The sequence below is a fragment of the Oreochromis aureus genome, linkage group 15 (genome assembly GCF_013358895.1).
Source record: "Oreochromis aureus strain Israel breed Guangdong linkage group 15, ZZ_aureus, whole genome shotgun sequence".
NCBI classification, from domain to species: Eukaryota; Metazoa; Chordata; class Actinopteri; order Cichliformes; family Cichlidae; genus Oreochromis; species Oreochromis aureus.
This window is the reverse complement of record NC_052956.1, coordinates 32,178,119-32,199,722: the sequence shown is the minus strand read 5'-3', so window position 1 is coordinate 32,199,722 and position 21,604 is coordinate 32,178,119. Positions and strand designations below refer to the sequence as shown.

Here is a 21,604-nt window from a genome sequence, read left to right as displayed (position 1 = left end):
CCGGTGATGTGGAAACCTCGGACACAGGTTCTGGGTGCGCGAGGCCAACAAGTACTGATTCTTTGGGGTTGAATTCTGCTGATGCAGGACTCGCAGATTCAGGCTCAAATTCAGGTCCTGGTGGGGGCTGCCTGGCACCCTTGGGTTCTGGTGCGGGCTCAGGTAATGGGTGTCCTTCAGGCTCTAGCACCACATGCTGTGTTCCCTGTGCAACCCCAGCATCAGGAACACGGGCAAGAGGTCACAGCACTGCCGTCTGGTCCTGCTTCGCCCGAGCCAAAGGTCTGTGCTCCACTGGCTCGTCCTGAACCCTAACTTGAACCCTCCGGTGCAGAGCATGATTTGCAATGTGAACCAAGCTCTTGCAGTGGTTGTATAAGGACCAAATGACTCATAACATCAAGCTAGACACCCCATACTCCCGAAGCACCTCCCATAAAATACTCAGAGGGACACGATCAAATGCTTTTTCCAAGTCTGCAAAACACATGTAGTCTGGTTGAGCAAACTCCCACACACCCTGAAATATCCTCAAGAGGCTAGGTCCAGTGTTCTGCAGCCGGGACGAAAACCTCATTGTTCCTCCTGTATCCGAGGTTCGACTAACAGATGGACTCTCCTTTCCACCACCCTGGCATAGATTTTCTCCAGGGAGTGTGTTTACGGAGGGTTGGAGCACACCCTACAGTCCACCTTCTTGAAGATGGAAAACACTACTAGAGGTACGGCCCTAAATCCCCACATGAGTGTCTGACAGTGGGACAACAGAGTGTAGGGTACTCTTAAATGTCGTTTGGCGCATAAGTGCAGACGACAGTTAGGAACAGTTCCCTGACACAAAGCCACAGGGAACAGTCCCTCTCTACCACTGGAAAAAAAAAAAACCCTAACCAACATATAGGCAGCAAGCCAAGGGGATCCCGGGATGCCCACCCTAGCCTCTCACCAAGGGCAACACCGGACTGGTTCCAGAGCCCAAGCTGTGCATTGAGTTAAGCCCAACTATATTTAGCCAGTACCTCTCAAACTTACGCACTGGTTTAGGCTCCTTCCCCACATTCCACGTCCCCAGCGCTAGCATCGGTACCTGGGGATTGGTCCACCAGGGTCTCTGCCCTTGGCTGACACTTGGCACACAGTGCCTTCTGCGGGTGCTGGGTCTACAGGAGGGTCATTCCATGTCCCTTCTTTGGGCTGCTCTTGGCCAGGCCCCATAGGCCAAAGTCCGGTCACCAGGTGCTTGCCCTAGGGTACCCTTCCCAGGCCAGGCTCCATGGCGGGGTCCCAGTAACCCTATCCTAAGAAGGGGTTTAGCTGTTCCCTTGATCTTGTACTCACAGGGTCTTCTGAATCACCCTTTGTCTGGTTCTTCACCCTGGACCAATTTTCCATGGGAGACCCTACCAGTAGGCAACAAAGCCCACCGACAATATAACCCCTCCTCCATGATAAGGCAGTGATTCATGGAGAGGGAGACACACAGGTTTTTCCACATGATTACATATATCATATTAGTTGAAGTTGTAAAAATATATAATGAAATTATAACTAGTAGATTAAATGAACCATATAAGGTGGGGATTTGCATATTAAGGATGAGATTATATATATATATGTAAACACATCATATAAAGTAAGATTAACATAGCAGGAGTGAGGATATTATGTCCACTGAGTCATATTAAGATTAAAATTAATAAATGAAGAAGTTAACTGAAATAACCTTTTTTATTCAGGTATATAGCTCATAATTAATAATCAGTATGCTTTTTATGTTCTGTTGTAAATAAAATACTATTTTATGATTTGTAAATCATAGCATTTTGTTGCTATTTACATTTTACACAGGATCCCAACTTTTTTGGAATTGGATTAGTAATTGCATTGTTTAATAGACCACAATAATAAAGAACTGGCATCTGTTTGATATCTTCAAGTTAAGGTTAAACTTATATTAACATTACCTAACACACCTTTTTTATGTCAAACATTACTGTGCATTTATTTGAGAAGAATTGTTCTTTGATGATTTAGCCTATTTATCCCTTCCAAAGAGCACCTCAAAGAGACACAATTTAAATCCAGGAAGCACTCCTTTCTCCTTTGTTTTTAATATTGATGTTTTTAAAAACTATTTGTTTCATATATGTACGCATGTCTGTGTGTGATGGATTTCCTCAGGCTGGAGACACTCCGCTACATGTGGCAGCTATACTGAATCATAAGAAGGCGATACGCCTGCTGCTGGAGGCTGGAGCAGACAGTCGCATCAGCAACAATGTGAGTGTCTCTGTAGACTCAGGAGAAGCATGTCTTTAATTTTAGCACATTGAAAAACCATAGTAGTTATAAGTGGCACTTCCTGTTGTCTAAAATGTTCACGAGTTTTATAGAAATTTATAAAAAATGTCTTGACTTGAGGTTGGCCTATGATTTTCTATGAGTTCCTGCTTTAGTCCTCAAGGAATGACTCAGTTTTTCTTATTAGTGTATTTCTCCAACTATATCCAGCCACTAAAATGTCCTTGTTGGATCACATTTTAGCCAGATCCTCATTATTGTCTTATTTGTTGCAATAGTCAAATAAGATATATATCCTCACTTGAAATCACATCCAGGTATGAGTCCCCAAACATCGCTCTTGTTTTTGAGATGGTTAGGGATCCCAGAACGGTTGTAGTTTTGTACATGACCAAAAAAGATATATTCCACTGCTGGAATATATCTAATTTTTTGTTTTTTGTGTGAGGTATGATAAAATCTAAATTAATTAAGACTTTTCCATTTCATTGTAACATATAGTGAATTAATACCGTGTTGATTCTGCACATTTCTATAGGGTTTAGAGTCCAGGAGTATGTTTGAATGAAGCACAAAAACAAAAATCCTTTCTAGTAATTTCACAGGAAATCATTCTCTGGTGAAATTCCCTTTTGAATTTCTGTTTAATAAAAAAATGCCTGAAATATGTATTTGAACAGACCCCCATTCTCTGTTTCAGTTTCTCTTTTAAGATGATTAAATGTTTTTAAATATTTCTCTCTAAGAATATGTTTATATAGCGGTGGAAATAATTATTTGATCTCCTGCTAAATTTTTTAGTTTGCTGACAAAAAATGAACAGTCTCTAATTTTTATGGTAGTATCAGTTTATTGGAGAGAGAAAGAGTATCAATCAAAAGTCCGGAAAAAACACATACTCATTTCATTCAATGATATGCAAATGTATAAAAGATATAAATAGATTTGCATGTCATTGAGTGAAATAAGTATTTGATTCCCAAAACCCCTGTGACCCTTGAGAAACCCGTGTTTGCAAGAACAGCACAAAGCGGTCTGTCACTGTGGTTTGTCACATTTCAGGCATTTGCTCAGACACAAAACACTAGTCACTGTTTTTAAACACAGAATGCAGTCCTAAAATGCGCTGATATTTTTGTATTTTTTTGTTTTGTTTGGGTTTTTTTTTTCTTATGTTCAAGGGCAAATAATTCCCAGGGCACTTTTACAAGAACCTTTTTTAATTTAATTTTCAGCAAACAAATTGTGATGACTTTTTTGAAATTGTCAATGAAAAAATTCATCATATTGAACAGACTCTTAATGGGAAATCTCCAGGAATAGATGGGTTAATCTTTGACTTTATGAAAATGTTTGGAACAATATGAAAGATGTTTTGCATGAAGCTTTATTAGAATGTTAGAAACTGGTTTATTTACCTTTGTTTCCAAAATGTGATATAGAATTCACTACTGCACTTGACATCTGGAGACCCATATCTCTACTCTTCAATGTTACCATGAGTATATGCAAATCAACTTAAAACTGTATTGAAATAATTAGTTGAAGAATATCCGTCAGTTTTTACCCCTCAGGTTTTAACTGGAGAATGAAGCAGCGTAGAAGCTTCAAATTGACACTATATGTGCATCTACTAAAAATGTCGCACAAGTTAGAATCTCAGAGGACTCAACTCAAGGTCAGAGGTCAGGTTTTCTGAAAATCTTGTGACTGCCATAAGTTGACAACAAGCCAATGTAGATTTTGAAATTGATACCATAGGTATGCCTAACAGGAGGCTGAGGGTTAGCACTGGCGAGTGCCAGTATTTATCATATTAAATATGATAAATTCTAACAGGAATTAACATATTTGACTACATCGTTTCTCCTTCCACTCACTTGTCAAAATAACTGAAAAAGGACTTGTCTTAAGAAATTGTAGTAGGTTGACTTGGGGTAAGGTCTCACAATGCATCCACTTCCTCCATCAGCTTGCTGGCAGTCCCTGCTTCTTGCTTTTAACTCAAAGCTGTGCTATTCACCATTTCTTTGTAGAAGCAGCAGGTAGCACCTTGAAAAGCATTTGAGCAATTGACCATCAGTAGTTGGAAATTCTCTAATCGCATTACAAATCAATATACCTTTTCTGGAGCTGTCATTTCATATAATGAAATGTTAAATGGACTGATTCTTATATAGCGCTTTTCTACTCTCCTGGAGCACTCAAAGCGCTCTATACAACGTACCTCATTCACCCATACATACAAGCACTTTTTCTATGCAGAAGTGCGTACTAACATTCACACACAATTATACTCCAATGGATCATCAGAGAGCAACTTACGGTTGACCTGCTTTACCGCCTGAGCTGCAGCCACCCCGAAATGTGTACTAACAGGTTGCTAAGTTCACAGTGATAGAAAATAAATTAATAATTTGCTAACAGGGGTTGAGTTTATTAAAACAAAAACAAGAAAATAATGTATTCATTCATTTTCACCTTTCACATAAAAACACACACAAAAAGTAAAAATATCATAGTTTTTACCACAAGCCAGGGAAAACATCCGGTCTGCATGGAATGAAGAGGAAACTGTGACCAGCTTAAGGTGGACTCATGTTTTGTCTGTCTTGATTTGTATCTCTGCGTGTCTGCAGGCAGGTCTAACAGCTTTGGACCAGGCCAGAGAACACAACAACCCAGAAGTAGCTCTTCTCCTGACCAAAGCACCCCAGGTAAACTCTCACTGTGACCAGTAAAGGCAGACATAATTTATAACTATAATAAATATTTTGATTGTTTTCCATGTATATGAAAAGTAGGATGTGTGATTTTTGTTTCTCATGGGCTTTTCTAGGTTTTATTTGTCATGTTTAGTAACTATAGCTCATATTTCACTGCCCAACATTTTAATCTCTTATTTTTAGTTCATCAATTTAAGAAAAAAACAATAAATGTAAAAAAAAAATAGTAAATAAATAAAATACAAGAAAAAAGAATCAGATCACTTAAACTATATTTAACATACTAACTGCTAAAATTGAATTTTTTTTGAAAAGCCAGTAAAACTGTACTGTGCCCATTATACTGTATGACTTGAATCATCAATACTTATCAATACAATATATACAATATATAATTCACAAATCATACTTGATGAATTGTGTGTCTTCTTGTGTTAAGGTGCAAAGTTTTGTGCGTGGCAGGAAAGCAAGGAAGAGGAGAGATGAGCTTAAGGCAGAAGGTCGGGCTCAGTCAGTGCCTAGAAATGCGATGCTACCCTGTAAGGTAAATATACTTAAGTGTCAGTGTAGCTGAAACCTAATGAATGTAGACTTTATCACAAAAATAGGAAAATGTGAGCTCACCCCCAGGTGGTCATGACAGATGGCTGCCTGTCGCTGAGCCTGGTTCTGCCGGAGGTTTCTTTAAAATCTTTCATACTGTTAAAATGTTTCTGGAAACTGCTTAGATAAACCTTCCTCTCGTTCTACAGGGTAGTGCATCTGCTGCAGGCGACAGCCAGAGCAGTGACCAGGCTGCCTGCAAACACACTAAGGTAACTGAGTCTAACGCCAGGAGAGGAAAGAACAGGAAGCGGAAAAAAAAGGTAAGACCATGCATATAAATATGGAATAAACCATGGAATAAAAACCTTTTTAAAAAAAAAAAAAAAAAAAAAGGAACCAGTAATGAGGGCTAACCTCAGAAGAAACTGTCCCAGGTTTGTCCTGGACTTTGTCCAGCTGGTCACAGGAAGAGTCACCTTTTTAGATCCATTTAAAAACCATTTAAAACCACTGAAAAATTGTCCTCTGGAGAAGAGCAGAGAATGTTGAAACAGTTTAATGAGTTTCTAGAACCAAGAACAGAACAGCACAGCAAAACCAAACAAACCTGGGGTGTACAGCCATGGTGTTGCACAAGCAGCAGACAAAGACAGACAATAACAAAGACAAGGCGTAACAGAAAGATATAGAGAAAAGGGATATTTTGACATCTTTCAGACACATTTATGGTTAAAGGTAATTACGGTTGCAACTTATTTATGGCCAGCAGGATATTTTTGTAGCCAAAATTCATTACTTGTTACTAATGAATTAATAAGTTACGACCACATAGTGTTGGTTAACTATTGCAGTTTTATGGTCACTGCAGAGCAATAGGTCATAAGACTTGATGCATAGTGTTAGCATGAACCATTAATCTTCGAAAGCAATTAATCTAACTGTAAATCACGATATGTCCATTCAACATATATAATATAGTTTATAACATAAAATATAGATACAACTTAAGTCAGTGACACACAGTGACACAGATGATATTCCACCCTGTTGCCTAAACACGCAAACAAAAACATCTTACTCCATTATTTCACAGTTTAACAAAATAAATTGGATCACATCAAAAAATACCTGCCTGTCTGCACTCTATATGGATTTCTTCATCTTTCTACACTCCTTCCTAGCCAATGGATTGTAAAATATTATTACCTATGTAGTTATTTAAATATCTACTACTACCATAAGATGGCAGTAATGAAAAGGATGGACGCAAACATGCCAGGAGCTTTGTGCCAGCGCTTTCAGAGATTAAAGGAGAGAATATGCTTTACTTTGGTACTTTTTAATTTATGTCAGTTTTTACATGCTTGTCCCGAAGAAGTGCCACTGATATAACTAAAAAATGTACATAAGGCACAATGTACACATTTAACAGTATAAAAACCAAAAGCTTAACATACTAATTCCCTACAAATGTTGCAGCCGTCTTTGTCTGACCCTCTGCACTGCAGAGAGACCAGGCACTGTGGAACCATTCATAAGAAGAAAGGTAAACTGCGTGGAACCGCCCCTTATGTTTCCATCCCTCCACACAACTTCAAAGCCTATCAGCTGTACACGCTGTACCGAGCAAAAGATGGCAAGATCATGCAGGTAAGCGAATAAACTATCATTACTATGTTTTCGCCAACACTGAGGGTGCCAATTTGGCACAAGTAAAGTGCTGTTAAATAACAACCAGGCTAGGTAGATACTGAGAAAAGCAAATAATTATTCTTCAGACAGTAAATGTCAGTATCTTGTATCTAGCTTGGTTACTGGTAATTACTAAAGTAGTTCTAACGATAGTATTTAAGTCTAGAATCCAGGGACATCACAAGATGCTGTGTTTCGCCCCTTGAAATTCTTTACAAAGCATTTACTACAGCCACATTCAGATTTTGCTTGTTTGTAGGTCTCTCTTACTTCATTTGTATCCTCAGCAACTGAAAAGCATGTACTGTTAGGTTAGGATCTTGTGACCGAGTTGGCCATTGCAGAATATCAATTTTTTGCTTCAAGAAGCTATTGGGTTGCTTTTGTATGCTTTGGATAGTTGTTCATTCACACTGTGAAGTCTGTGTGATCATTTACACCACATGGCTTAATCTGAGCGGAGAGTATAGTTTGGGAGATTTTACAATTCATCAGCAGCCAGTTTGTTCTTGACTGTAACTAGTGGTTTGCACCTTGTTGTAAATCCTCTGTATTTGCATTCATGAAGGTGTCTCTGATTGTAGACTTTGGCAATTGCCAACCTCCTTGAGTGTGTTCTTGACTTGGCTAGTCAAGTTTCTATTAATCAAGAAAAAAAGTGATTGTCCATTTTTGTGTTTCATTGTAATTATTGTTATTTAACCCTGTCATGCATGAATTATGACAACCTCAATCAGAATTTTTTTTCTTAAGTATTTTTATTCATCTTTTCATACCTACAGATAAGTAAAAATACTTAGTGGAGGGTTAGTAGTGTGTATTAAATCTTGTAATAAAATAATTAAGTGACACTGATACCATAGTGACCAGAGCGAATAATGAAAATTTAAAGAAAATGTCCATTTGTTTGTCGTAGCAATGCTTCTTGGCAATAAACCCTCTCTGTTGCTCAGCCCACAAATGCATTTTCCTTACAAATGTGATGTCATTTAAGGGGAAATGAACATGCTTTCCCATAGTATGATTTGTTGCTAAGAAGCATTGTTACTGCAGCAAAATACACAAATCGACAAAACTCGTATTTCCCTTTTTTCTGCTGAAATTTCCTCCATTTCCTCTTCTAACATACAGAAAGCACAGGTTATTATCACACTGTTCATAAACTTCTGGATTTTGTCCATTTCCTGTGGCATGCCTATGGTGGAGGTCTGAAGAAAATTGTGAATTCTGCTTTTGATTCATGCAATGAGTTTCAGTCTACTTAATGTTTCTGACTTTTAAAGAAAGAAAGGGACCAAGTTTCAACAAACCACTGGAACCATGAATGCAGATCCAGCTTGGTCTTAATGCTCTCCCTCTCTCAAGTTTCCTCAAAGTGAATGTTGCTGTTACTAATATTTTGGACTCTGGTTCTGTTGTTAGAAGACTACACTTCTGTTAAACTTTCCTCTGGTGTCTTTTTCTATTTACAATAACCCTGGGTCTGTCCTGAGTGTGCACAGTTGATGGTCGCTGTGTAAAACGTCTGAATGTGGTAATGTGCTACATTCTACAGGTAACCCTCCACCTCTGCCCTTCAACCTACCTGTAGACTGTAGAATGTAATGATGGGCTAAAACATAATGGCCCTTCGTGTTTAATGTGACCATTGAGGCATATCAGCCAAAAGCACCAAGAATTCACTATTTATCTGTTTTAAAGGTAAAGCGTTAATTACATCACATGTGAGTGCTCAGAATGTTTTCATTTATTGCTAATGAACATCCTTGTTTCTGTCATTTTTCCACTACAATACCTTAATGATTCAAATATGGATTGCTGGTTTGTGTTACAGGCTCCTCTGAATGGCTGCCGCTGTGAACCTCTCATAGATAAACTGGAAAACCAGCTGGAAGCTACCAAGGAGGAAATGAAGACTGAGATCCACATCATTCAAGACCAACTGAACAGCAAGATGGGCCAGCTCGACCGCAAGAACAAACACCAGGTAGCATATACAGTTGCTCATTGCAACTGATCCACAGAAGAAAGTAAGCACTCACATAACATTAACTGCAGTTGGTGCTATTCACAAGGTTAACAGCATTTCAGAGACCTCCTTACCTCTCAACTTTGCCACCCTATTTTTTCCCTTCCGTCTTGAGTGGTCTTTCTGTGTGGAGTTTGTGTGGGTTCTCTCTTCTTCTCACAAGTGAGGTTAATTGATTATTCTAAATTGCCCATAGGTGTAAATGTGAGTGCGAATGGTTTCCTGTCTCTATGTGTCATACTGGTGACCTGTCCAGGGTGTATGCTGCCTCTCACAGCAACCTTAAGAGACCATTGTCTCTTGACTGAGACCATTTCTAATAAGGCCTTATGAGGTGTAGATAGATCAAGTGAACGACCAGATTCATTTCTTAAGGACTAAGGCTTTTTAGATACTGTTCATCTACCGTCTAGTGTTTTTTTAGGCTTGCCTTTTGGCTTCATCTTTTGGTTTCACTTTTCCAAGTTTTCTTACATTTTCAAGGACGCACTGCACACCAAGTCATGACATGCCAGGTTTTCTGCTAATGAGTCTTTGGGAATCCCCTTGTTGACAGATTGTTGAAATGGAAGCAAATTACAGTGCATCCGAAAAAAGTATTTACAGCGCATCACTTGTTCCATATGTTAAAATCTTACACCCTAATTCCAAAATGGATTAAGTTCATTTTCACTTTCACCTCATTCTAGATACAATATCCCATAATGACAAAGTGAAAAAAAGTTGTTTGAAATTCTTGAAAATGTATAAAAATCAAAAATATACCACGTACATAAGTATATAAACATTTACGGACTTTGCTACTCAAAATTTGGAGTCTTGGAGTCCCGCTGTTGTAAATTGGCTAGACTATTGTAATTCATTGTTATAATTATTATCAGGCTATCCTACTCCTTGAAAAGCCTTCAGCTGATTCAGAATGCCGCATAGAGAGAGAAATGTTTTCCTTCTCTCTTCCCAACGGTTGCAGATGGCCGCCCCTCCCTGAGCCTGGTTCTGCCGGAGGTTTCTTCCTGTTAAAAGGGAGTTTTTCTTTCCCACTGTCGCCAAAGTACTTGCTCATAGGGGGTCACTTGATTGTTGGGGGTTCTCTGTCTGTTTGTTTTTTTTATTGCAGGGTTTACCTTACAACGTAAAGCACGCTGAGGGAACTGTTCTTGTGAGTTTGTCGTTATAAGGTATTATGTCTAGAATTTTGATGTGAAAAATTAATGTAATTCATTTTTGAATATGACAAAATGTGGAACAAGTGAAGCGCTGTGAATACTTTCCGGATGCACCTTAGTTACTCCTATTAGTGTGAGTAATTATCTTTATGCGTTATCTGTGTGTGTTGTCTGCAGAAGTAGCAAAAGTACAGAATTTACTTATCTAAGTAGAAGTAGAGAGGTTGAAAAGTTTGAAGTACTGAAGCAACTTTTTTACTCAAGCAAAAGTAAAAAAGTGCAGGCTCTAGAATGGAATGGAATACCAACTATTTTTGTACAAAGGTAACTGAACCTTGTGCTATATTCATATAATAATAAAATAATATTAGTACATGAGAAAAAAAATGTAGAATTGGTTTTAGTAACAAGGAAGGAAATGATTTCTCTTTTGGCACATAAACATGGTGTGGTAAGAAGTATAGGAACGTTGAAAAGAAAGCTGCATCTGGTCAGGCTGAAAAACACACAAACATGGAAGAGTGGATTTGGTACAAAACAAAATATGGACAGATTACACCGTCGTGCAATAAAGAGGATGTATGTTCGATCACAAAACAGCCGATCAATTTGTTTCACCAAGTTTGTTTCTACACGAGTTATTTTGTAGAGGGTATGGCAGCATTGACAGTTTGTCTTAAAACAATAACTGTAATGTGTACATTTTGGCTTTTTTCTCAAAATTAGTATTATGACTGTTTTCTTGAAATAAAATTACAGCTTTGTTCTCAAAACGATATTTTTTTCTTTATGTGGCCCTAATACACCTTTGTAAAACTGTGACACAACAGGGTTGTCTGTTTATTCTTGGCTTTTTAGTGAAGCCTAAACTTGAATGCATTTGTAGTATGAAGGTGAATAAAGCTCTCCCTTTAGCCTGTGTGACAGCAGAGTTTGAATGGAGAAATGCAGTAAAATGACAGGAAGCACAGTAAATAAATCCTTTATCTTTTTAATGGTGTTAGCCCTGTTTTCATGTTGGCGTCTCTGTGATTAGATCTGGGCTCTTGACAAGATGACAGTGGAGAGAGCATCAGCAGAGAGAAGCAGCTGTTTGAAGAGGATCGAGCAACGGGCCCTGCAGGAACGACATGAAGCAGAGAAGAGACAGGTAACACCGTCAGGATACCTCTGACTGTGGAACTCTGACTGCTCTGTGCATGAAGCCATCACAGAATGATGTTAACCGAGGTCTGCATAACAATGGGCTTAAATAGACAAAGGGAAGTAGACCAAAAGATCCTCAAAAGCCAGACATCATGCTGCGATCCAAGGAAATTCAGGAAAAAATGACAAACAAAGTAATTGAGATCTCTCAGTCTGGAAAGGTTATAGCAACCCCTAACCCCTGTAGCCCCTCCATAGCCACGATCCACGAATGGCAAAAACATGGAAAATTGGTGAACCTTCCCAGGAGTGGCCAGCTGACCAAAATTCCCCCCAGGGTTTAACAACAACTCATCCAACAGGTCTCAATAGACTCCAGAATAACATCTAAAGAACTACAGGCCTCACTTGCCTCAGTTAAGGTCAGTGTTCATGACTCCACCATAAGAAAGAGACTGGGCAAAAATGACCTGCTGAGGTAAATGGAACCATGAATTCTGCTGTATACCACAAAGCCCTGAAGGAGAATATCTGACCATCTAACCCTAACCCTATTCTACACCACTGTATACAGAGAAAACCCCAACAATTAGATGGACAAATGCTTGGTGACAGTGGAAGAGAAAAACTCCCTTGTCTTTCAGCCAAACCAGGCTGAGTGAGGGGCATTCATCTGCCGTGACTAATTGAGGGTGAGAAAAGGACAAAATACATGCTGTGTAAGAAATCCAGAGAATAATAACTAATTATTAAGTGCAAAGTGGTGTAAACACACAGGTAAGTGAAGAAGCACCCAGTGCATCATGGGAAACCCTAGCAGCCTAGACCTATTGCAGCATAACTACGGGAGGATTCAGGATTACCTGATCCAGCCCCAACTTTATGCTTTCCTCAAAAAGGAAACTTTAAACCTATTGTTAGGCTTCCACAAAAGAGGGGCTCTGCCTCCCATTCTACTTTTAAATATCCTAGAAACCCCAAGTAAACCAGCGTCTGGGAGTGAAGTGCTCTATTGGTGTGTTTCACAGGGTAACCAATGCCCTCATGGCAATTGTTATAGTTTTATTACATCTAGCCAACAAAGTAGAATTGTTGTTTTAATTGTGAATGTGAAGCTATTGGTGCGGTGGCCCATTCCTTTAAGTCACAAGTAGGTGACATAGAATAGATGTTATTGTAATTTTCCTAAGCATTTCTTAAGTCATCATCATTTTCATAATAAAAATTACACAGTGGGCCCACACATTCAAAACCATTTATTGCAAAGTTCAATTATCAGTACTACTGGAATGTTTTAAGGTTGCACTACTATATGTTGCCTCCACCGTGGAAGTCCAGACTGTCAAACACAAAATGGCAAATTCCAAGCCGTTTTATAGTAGGGGGCAATTGGAAGCTTACCAAGTAGGTAAAAACAGACGGACGTTTCTCTGTCTTTTTTTTTTAATAGCCTTTTAGTCATCGTCATTCTGATTTTAAATAAATATAAATATTTAATATCTTTGTCATACTAAATTTTTTTTTTCTTTTTTTTTTTTTGTCTGTCCCATTTGGTTCTTAAGCCGTCAGAATTGTTGTCTGAAGACCAACAAGGATACCAAATGGATTTATTTTGCCAAATGGATCATCATGGCATTGCCGTATTGGTCCATTTGATCAAACTTTGTTGTTATTATTTATTTTATTTTCAGTTGTTACAGATGGGACAGACATGACTGGGGATAGGAAAGGAGAAAGAAAGAGAGGAAGGAAAAGAAAAACAGAAGGGAAAAGGGACAGTGAGAAAGGGCACTTACAAAGACAAAGAGAAAGAAAAAAAAAAAAATCTCCTGGATCACCTGTTGAGAGAAAAAGAAGAGAAGACAAGCAAAAAAAACCAAACAAAAACAAAGCAACATACTAAACACAACACCATCACGTTAATCTAGCTGAGTGTGAACAGCAGTAAATACTAAATATTGAAAGTTGTTGTGCAGCACGCAGGACAGACAGCGCACAATGTGCTTTGAAGTAGCAGCTAAGAAAGGTGTAGTTTATGTCTCACGAACAGTGAACACCGTGTGCACACCCGTGTGCACACCTGTGTGGATCAAGCGCTTGTATACAAAAGGTTTTCCCATGTAACGGTCTGCTAGAGGGTGTGGAGGCCCATAGCCCCGTCCCCAGGGCATGAAGCAGGCATGGAGGAGATCCAGGCTCCAGACATCCAGAGGACCCAGAGTGCGAGAGCCCAAGGAGCACCACGGAGGGGCATCCGTGCCACCTTCCTGGGAAGGGCTGAGGAGATCCCCAGACGCAGGGGTCACCCAGTAGCCACGGAGCAGAAGCCAGAGGGGCTGCACAGGCGTGCCCGCCGGCTCTGCCGGCAGCCAGCTGTGCCAGAGTGAACCGAGTTGCAGGCCCCGAGGCCGGAGGCCCGAGGGCCCCTTTGCCCCGGAAGAGGCCTGACCGGCGACAGGCATCGGGCCCCGCCAAGTAGCCACGGGAGTGAGCGGTGCATACCTGAGCGCCCAGCCCGGACACCAAGAACCACCAATGCACCAACCCCTGAGGGCATCAGTTACCAGCAGGGAGTGTGGTGAGGGGAGATAGGCCTCCACACTTGGAGGGCCTGGGAGTACCCAGGAGGTGGAGTCTAAGACCCGACCTGACATATAGACACAGACAAACAGGCACACACAGACATAAACATGCTTTCCCACCCTCATGCACACATATACAAACACTGAGCACTCACCCAACGTAGGGATAGACATACATAGACATGTACACACAATCATACTCCCCAAACATACTCTATGCCCTGGGTCCAGGTACCCTCGCCCCAGAGGGGAAACGGCACCAGACCCAAGAGATGTGACCCTTTCCCCGGGGTGGAGGCAAGCAGACCGCCCCAGGCTCCGCAGCAGCAGGGATGCCAATCGGACAGCCAACACCTCCTCCCAGCCCCCGCCCGATGGCTAGTAGAGAACGGGGTGTGTGAAGACCCCATACCTCCCTCCTCCCGCTCATGTGTAGTGTTGCTGCGTGTTGTTCTAAAGTGCATTTAAAACAAGGAGGGCATGGTGCTGCTGCCAGAGAGCAGCAGGTGTTAGCCTGGCCCCTCCCGAGAACCCTCAATGTCTACATGGATTTAAAATTGAGAGGTGGGCACCGCGCCAGAGGTAGGGTTGAATACACAGACCGTCCTCTGGACGCCGTTAACGTGATCACCCTCAAGGCCCTACATATATATATATATATATATATATATATATATATATATATATATGTGTGTGTGTGTTATGAGAGTGTGAATAATGTGGATGTCTAAGTTGTGAAATAAAATTGAGGCACAGGTGGCCAGAAGGGGACAGAGGGGGGGGGAATGCCTCCCCTGCACCCTGGTGACACACCCGCACCCCAAGGCCCTACCTGTGTGGGTGGGTGTGGTGGAGCGGGAAGAGGAGGCAGCCGGGGATGGGGAGGAAAAGAAGGAGGGGCAAGATGCCCTCCTTAGGGCCAGCCCCGGCTGACCCCAGTAGGCACCCCGTCCCCTAGTACCCACCAAGGCAAGGGAGCCCAGGCCCATCCCGATCGGGGCCCACGGCAGCAGCACCGCTAAGCCCCACAGGACCTGGGGAAGCCCACCCCACCCCACCGCAGAGGAAACTATACCCACCCCAACATTCAATCATCTCCAGACTACACAAGACAACAGACACCCAGGTTAGGTTTATTCTCCACCTCTCCTGTGTCTCTCCCCCACCTGCAGAGTGGACTTCTGCAAGGATGGAACAACCTCCCTGCCAGTTGAAGAGTCCCCCAGTTAGGTCGATGCACCAGAGGCACCCTGCGCCAGGGCTGAGCCCCCGTGCACCCACCGGCCCACAACCTCGGCGACACACCGACGAGGACCGAAGCCCTGTCATACTAAATTTAAAAATATCTATTTTGTGAGTTAATGATAAATGCTTACATGCTTTATTTTGGGGAGGGCCTGAAGTTTATAAACCTGGATTAATGCTCCTGAAGTGGAGTTCAAGGTGTACTGTGGGATTAAAGTGTTGACTAAAACCCCATTAGCCATGGGTCTAGCCTTTTGTTTTTGTTTTAGTTGATTCATAAGTTTCCTTGGGTTCTTTTTTAGATTTTTTTAGCGATGCTGTGAAGAAGCCCCATGAATGTGTTGAATCTTTCCGGCCAATTGCTTCAGCAAACGGAAGATCACACTATCATCACAGAGCTGTCAACGAGGTGCCAAAGGTTACCACTACATAAAAACAAAAAAGTAAATTATTATATTATGTATAGTATTATTGTAGGGTCTACCTTACAATGTAAAGCACCTTGAGGTGACTGCTGTTGTGATTTGGGGCTGTATCAATAAAATTGAACTGAAAATCTGAATTGAATTGAAATAACAGTATTGCAAACACTCACAATTATAGATCACATCCTATGAACCTATAAACTGGACGTGGATGAGGTTGAAGGCAGAGGAATATCTTGCCGTGTAATTACACTAGCACATTCCACCCAGAGTCATTTCACTGCCTCATTCGCACTCAGCTGGCTATGGAACCCCAGAACATTGAACTGGCCAGATGTTCTCGATATAACACATATAAAATTTCCCTAACTGCATCATGTTCATGTGAACTGAGTGGGAGAAGGTCTATCCAAAGAGATTCCAGGGCTTCTCTTACAGTGCTGTTCAAAGAGGCACTGTAATATTAATAGGGTGCTATTCTGTCTGGTCTCTATATCTTTTAGTAATATATGCTTCGGTATGTCTATTGACGCCTGCATCTGGCATTATCATTCTTTTTCCGTACTGCTGGTCCAGAGTATGCTGAAGTCTTCCTTGGTTTTGCCCATACATCTGCAAGCAGGGGGACCTGATCAGTTGATATGTGCACAATTAATTCAACTGAACTGTTCACAACTTTACAATCTCAGCAGGTGATCTTATACAGGACTAATGTGCTGCATTAGGTGGACATCAGGATAACCCCATTTAAGATTGCATCATTGTTTTCTTTTAATCTAATTTTAGGACAGTGTATGCACTAAATGAATGGGAGCTGATCTAATGAGCTCTTCTGTCATTAATAGAACTCTTGTGTGTGGTTCTGTGTGTCCCCTAAGCAGGCAGCTCTGGCCAGTGAACTGAAGAGCTGGTGTCTGTCCAAACTGCAGAACATGGAGGGTCGTGTCACAGGAGAGCCCAGCAGCACCAAGTTACAGCACTCCTCTACTGTGGTCGAAGCTAATGTAGCAGCCTTCGCTGTGGTGCCCACTGCACAAGGGGGCAGCTCCCAGTGCCTTGAGCACCACAGTGACCCTCCACTCCTGGAGTTCAGCCGGGAAGAGTCTGGTGTGGCAGAGGGTGGCACAGCCAGTCACTACTTTGTTGTTCATGTGGAGAGCTCTCCAGGTAACAAGTCAGCATAAACAAAGTTGCTTTGAAAAAAAAGCTTCAAATCAAATTTAAAACAGCGACCCTGTAAATTAATAAAATGAATCCAGTGAAGCCTCATTTTCCTGTTCTGAGCTGATAGGAGTGATAACTGGTGTGGTCTTCTGCTGTAGTTCAACTGCTTCAAGGTTCCATATGTTATGTGTTCACTGTTCAGTAATGCTCTTCTGAATACCTTGGTTGTAATGAGTTACTGTTTCAGGAACTCAGTTTGGCCATTCTCAACAAGGCATTTGTGCCTAGAGAACTGGTCACAAAATAGTTTTCCACATTTTTCTCTGTATGGTTGTGTGGGAAAATGCCAGTAACCCAGCAGTTTCTGAAAAATTCAGAACAGCTGGTCGTCAGAGTCTTGTCTTGATAATGTCTAAATGCTAAGCGGTCAGTGATATGCAACAGATAACAGCAAGTATCCTCAGTATACATAAACAAATAATAAAAAATGAACAATTATATAATTCCTACCCATTCCCACCCAAATTTGGCATCAGTTCTGGAATCTGAAAAAACAGGAATTCTATACAGCATTTATAGGTCTATTCACGGCACGAAAATACAACAGAGAAAATGCTACATGCTATTCGTGACTGCAGATTTGCATTGTATGCTAATTATCAGGCTGCCTAGTGGGTTCAATTATAATCTTATTTATATAGCAACAGACAGGCCTCAAGGGACTTTGCATTGTAAGGTAAAGACCCTAGAATAATACAGAGAAAACCACCAATCAGACAGTCGCTCATGAGTAAGCAGGATGAAAATCTTCAGCAGAACCAGGCTCGGGAACGCCAACAGGATTTTTAAAAACACACACACACGTGATTTTTAGGGCCAAATACAGTTTTATCTGAATTTAGAAGCACAGAAGGGTACCGTGAAGTTTAATGTTGGCTGAACCTCTTGTGAATTGTACAGATGGTGATAAGGATCAGAATACCAAGGATGACTCTCCCGCAGCAGCCAAGAACCCCCCATCACCTGTTCAGGTGGTTCGGCCAAAAGAGCGCTCTGTGACCTCTGCTGACACCAAGAGGAAGAACCAGGAGCTGAATGATGTGGACATAATGAGGAGTGGGGCCAGGAGCCAAAGATCCAGCAGCTTCTCTCCAGCCACGGAGCGGCGCTGCAGCAGCAGAAATGACATCAGAGAGAAGGAAAGACACTGTGATACAGGGAAGCACCAGAACAAATATTTTCAGGGTAGGACTAAATTGAGAGGGGACATAAAGGTCAGGCCTCTAGAGGTCTTTGGAGACCAGCCTACGTTTACTCAGGAGAGGGACAACATGCATGCCACTGAGGTGACCCAGTATTTCTTTGAGACGGTCTCGACTCAGATGGAGCGCTGGTATGAGAGGAAGGTGCAGGAGGCTCAATGGCAGGCAGATCAGAAGGCTCAGACAGAGAAAGATGCTCTGATTAAGAGGATTGCCTACCTGGAGGATGAGCTACGTATGCTGAGAATGCATCGGGGTGAGGACTGTTAAGACAACAATCCATTTGCTGCAGAAAAACACTGCTGAGATCTGTCCAGCATTGACCAAACATCATATAAATGTGATTCCTCTTGAGGACCAGTATACAAAACTGCAGAACCAGTCTTAGAGCAAAGTGCTCCATTGGGGTGGTGTGGTAGTATGAAGTTTTTAAGATAAGATGCAGCCTGATTATAAAAGACTTTGTGAGGAAAAGGATTTTAAATTTGATTCTGGATTTGCCAATGAAGAAAAGCCAATACAGAAGAAATATGCTCTCTCCTTCTAGTTCCTGTCTGAAGGTTTTTCGGACACCCTGATAATAATGAATTAAAGTAGTCCAGCCTAAATGAAATAAATGCATGAACTAGTTTTTCAGCTTCACTATGAGACAGGATGTTTCTAATTTTGGAGATACTGTGTAAATAGAAGAAAGCAGTCCTACATATATGTTTAATTGTGGTGGAGGTGTGGTCCCTGGCTCAGCTGCAGGGGAGGGGTGGCGCAGTGAGTTCAAGGGGCAGGGCCAGGCAGGTGAGTGGACAGGTAGTCGTGTGGCACTGATGAGCTCTCTACTGTTTTCAGTGGTGCTGGAGTGGAGAGGAGGAAAGGCTTTAGAAGGTGTGTGAAACGCCGGGAGAGAGCTGAAGTGAGAAGTGTGTGTGCCAAACCTTAAAAGTACACTGCTGTGTGTCGAGACATAAAAAGAAACATTTCGTACACTGTCTGTGTGGGTCCAGTCCTTGTACAGTGGTGCCGAAACCCAGTCGGAGTATGTCCGAGCCTCAGGCCGCGCCACTGGTGCAGCAACTCCAAATTCTGGCCGAGATGCTGGCAGAGACGGCGACTGTGAGCCGTGATCAGCCGGGTGCACAACAGAAGCAGATGGAGCAGTTGCGGGAATAGCTGGACCGGCAGACGCAGGTCCTCGAGCAGCTGGTTGTGGTTGCCGTGCTGTGGGGCATTGTTGGAGGCAGAATGGGTGGAAGTGAGATGTGTTCATGGTTATATTCACAAGTATCCCATTGTGCCACTGATATTAAAATACAAGGACAAAACACATAGGATTAAGGGTGCGGTTTGCTCATGCCTGTCGCACCCCCTAATTCTGGGTATGAATTGGCCAGTCTAATAAACTGTTGGGGCAGTATGCAGGGATGCGATCATGACCATTAGTAGCCTCACTAGAAGGTCCCGCTGGCTCGGGAGGTTCACTTTATGGGAGATATTCCACTGGAGCAGTCTCGTGATAACACCCTAGGCTCAGCCTTCCGCCAAGTGATAGAAATTGATTGTCACGTGGTGCGCCCTGAAGCCGTGCAGACCTCCCGGCTATGTGTTATTAAAAGATTTATCGATTGAGTCATGACACTCATGATAGGAGTAAAGGCTTTAGAAGGTGTGCGCATCGCCGGGAGAGACCTGCAGTGAGAAGTGTGTGTGCCAAACCTTAAAAGTACACTACTGTGTCGAGAAATAAAAAGAAACATTTTGTACACTGTGTGTCTTGGTCTGGTCCTTCTACATTAATGTACGCATTGAAGGACATATCCTGTTCAAAAAGTATTCCTCAAAGTGTTACTGGAGGCCAAGGTAGTGTCATCTGGTTAGATACCATATTTTAAAGATTTTTTTAATAACCTCAGTTTTCTCTGAATTTAGAAACAGAAAATTCGAGGTCATCCAGGTCGTTTTGTCTGTAAGACATTCTTGCAGTTTAACTAATAAGTGTGTGTGTTATCTGGCTTCATCGGTATATAAAGTTGGGTATCATCTGCATAACAGTAAAAATTTATGCTTTGCTTTCTAATTATACTGCCTAATGGAACCCCGTAGAACTCCATAACTAACGAGTGCAGTACCTTTAATACCTACAGCATGCTCTAATCACTGTAATAAAATATTATGGTCAACAGTATTGTGTAAGATAGAGGTATGTAAATTTCTCTTACTTTACTCACATTTCACAGAATGTATTTTTAGTAATAAGTCTGATTTGAATTATTGTGGATATGGGTAAGTGTAAGATAATGGGGAATTTAATTTTTACTTTACAATCCTGTTTTAGTGTAATATTTATTGTCAAATAGTATTTTCTTGCTTATTTCATTTTTATGTTCTGTTCCTTTAATACACTGTAATTGCACACGGGGAGCAGTCAGGCTTCTGCACTGTGCATAGTGGAGGCTTTAACTAGCTGTGGAGTCAAACAGTCCAGGTCTAGCAGTGTACAGGGACATTCAGGCTGATTCCTGTGAATTCAAGACTGTGGAAATATATGTTTTCAGGGGGTTTTCCCAGCAGATGATCTAGTGGATTTTTAGTGTCTTTTCTCTTTGTTCCTCTTCCCCTCTGTTTTTCTTTCCCTCTCTTTTTCTTAAGCTTCTTCCCAATTTCTCTTGTCTTTCTCTTTCCTATCCCCGGTCCTGTCTGTTCCAATTGTAATAACTTAAAAGTAAAATAAATAAATAAATAATAAAGGTCAATCAAGTGGACCAGTATGGCAAAGTTGTAATGATTCACTTGGGAAAATAGATCTGTTTTTTCTTGGCCTTCAGACAATAATTCTGATTTCTACAGTGCCGGACGGGACAGGCAAAAAAAAAAAAAGGAAATAAATGTTTGCATGTTTGTTTTCAACTACAAGTGGACTTATTTCAACTGCACAAGGACACGTGACGCCTGACTACCAGCTAGTGTTTCCCTGTTAAAAAGTATCAAACGCTGCACTGAGGTCTAGCAGAACAAGCAGAAATTAGTCCATGGTCAGAGTCCATAAGAGGATCATTTGTAACCTTCAATAAAGCTTTTTTTGTACTGTGATGATGAGCACTGGAACCTGACTGAAACTCTTCAAATAAGCAATTCCTCTGCAGAGCTCTGACTTTTGTCAGCCTGGCTACAGCACTGAAGAGAAACCTAGGCTTGTTCTTATTTTCTTCAATCAATAATCAACAGTAAGATGTTCTGGCTTTACAGAGGGCTTTTTCTTTTTTATAAAGCCACGAACTATTTTTCCAGGATAAATGATGATCTTTCCAGCTTATGAGTTATCTGCTTTA

At 41.4% G+C, this 21,604-nt stretch overlaps 1 protein-coding gene across 6 annotated transcripts in view; it reads left to right on the top strand.

The window, feature by feature from the left end:
- Positions 1-21,037, top strand: part of ankrd6b (ankyrin repeat domain 6b) — a 62,486-nt gene extending 41,449 nt beyond the window's left edge. For 3 of the 6 annotated variants that reach the window (XM_031741665.2, XM_039598904.1, XM_031741663.2), the window contains 9 exons: positions 2,182-2,280; positions 4,941-5,018; positions 5,467-5,571; positions 5,780-5,893; positions 7,053-7,223; positions 9,100-9,252; positions 11,497-11,610; positions 16,737-17,025; positions 17,983-21,037. In XM_031741665.2, coding sequence (XP_031597525.1) covers positions 2,182-2,280; positions 4,941-5,018; positions 5,467-5,571; positions 5,780-5,893; positions 7,053-7,223; positions 9,100-9,252; positions 11,497-11,610; positions 16,737-17,025; positions 17,983-18,554 — 1,695 coding nt within the window. In that variant the 3' untranslated portion in view covers positions 18,555-21,037. The remainder of the gene's footprint in view (positions 1-2,181; positions 2,281-4,940; positions 5,019-5,466; positions 5,572-5,779; positions 5,894-7,052; positions 7,224-9,099; positions 9,253-11,496; positions 11,611-16,736; positions 17,026-17,982) is intronic. The other 3 variants (XM_031741666.2, XM_031741664.2, XM_039598903.1) reach the window with 2 other exon arrangements.
- Positions 21,038-21,604: the final 567 nt, after the last annotated feature.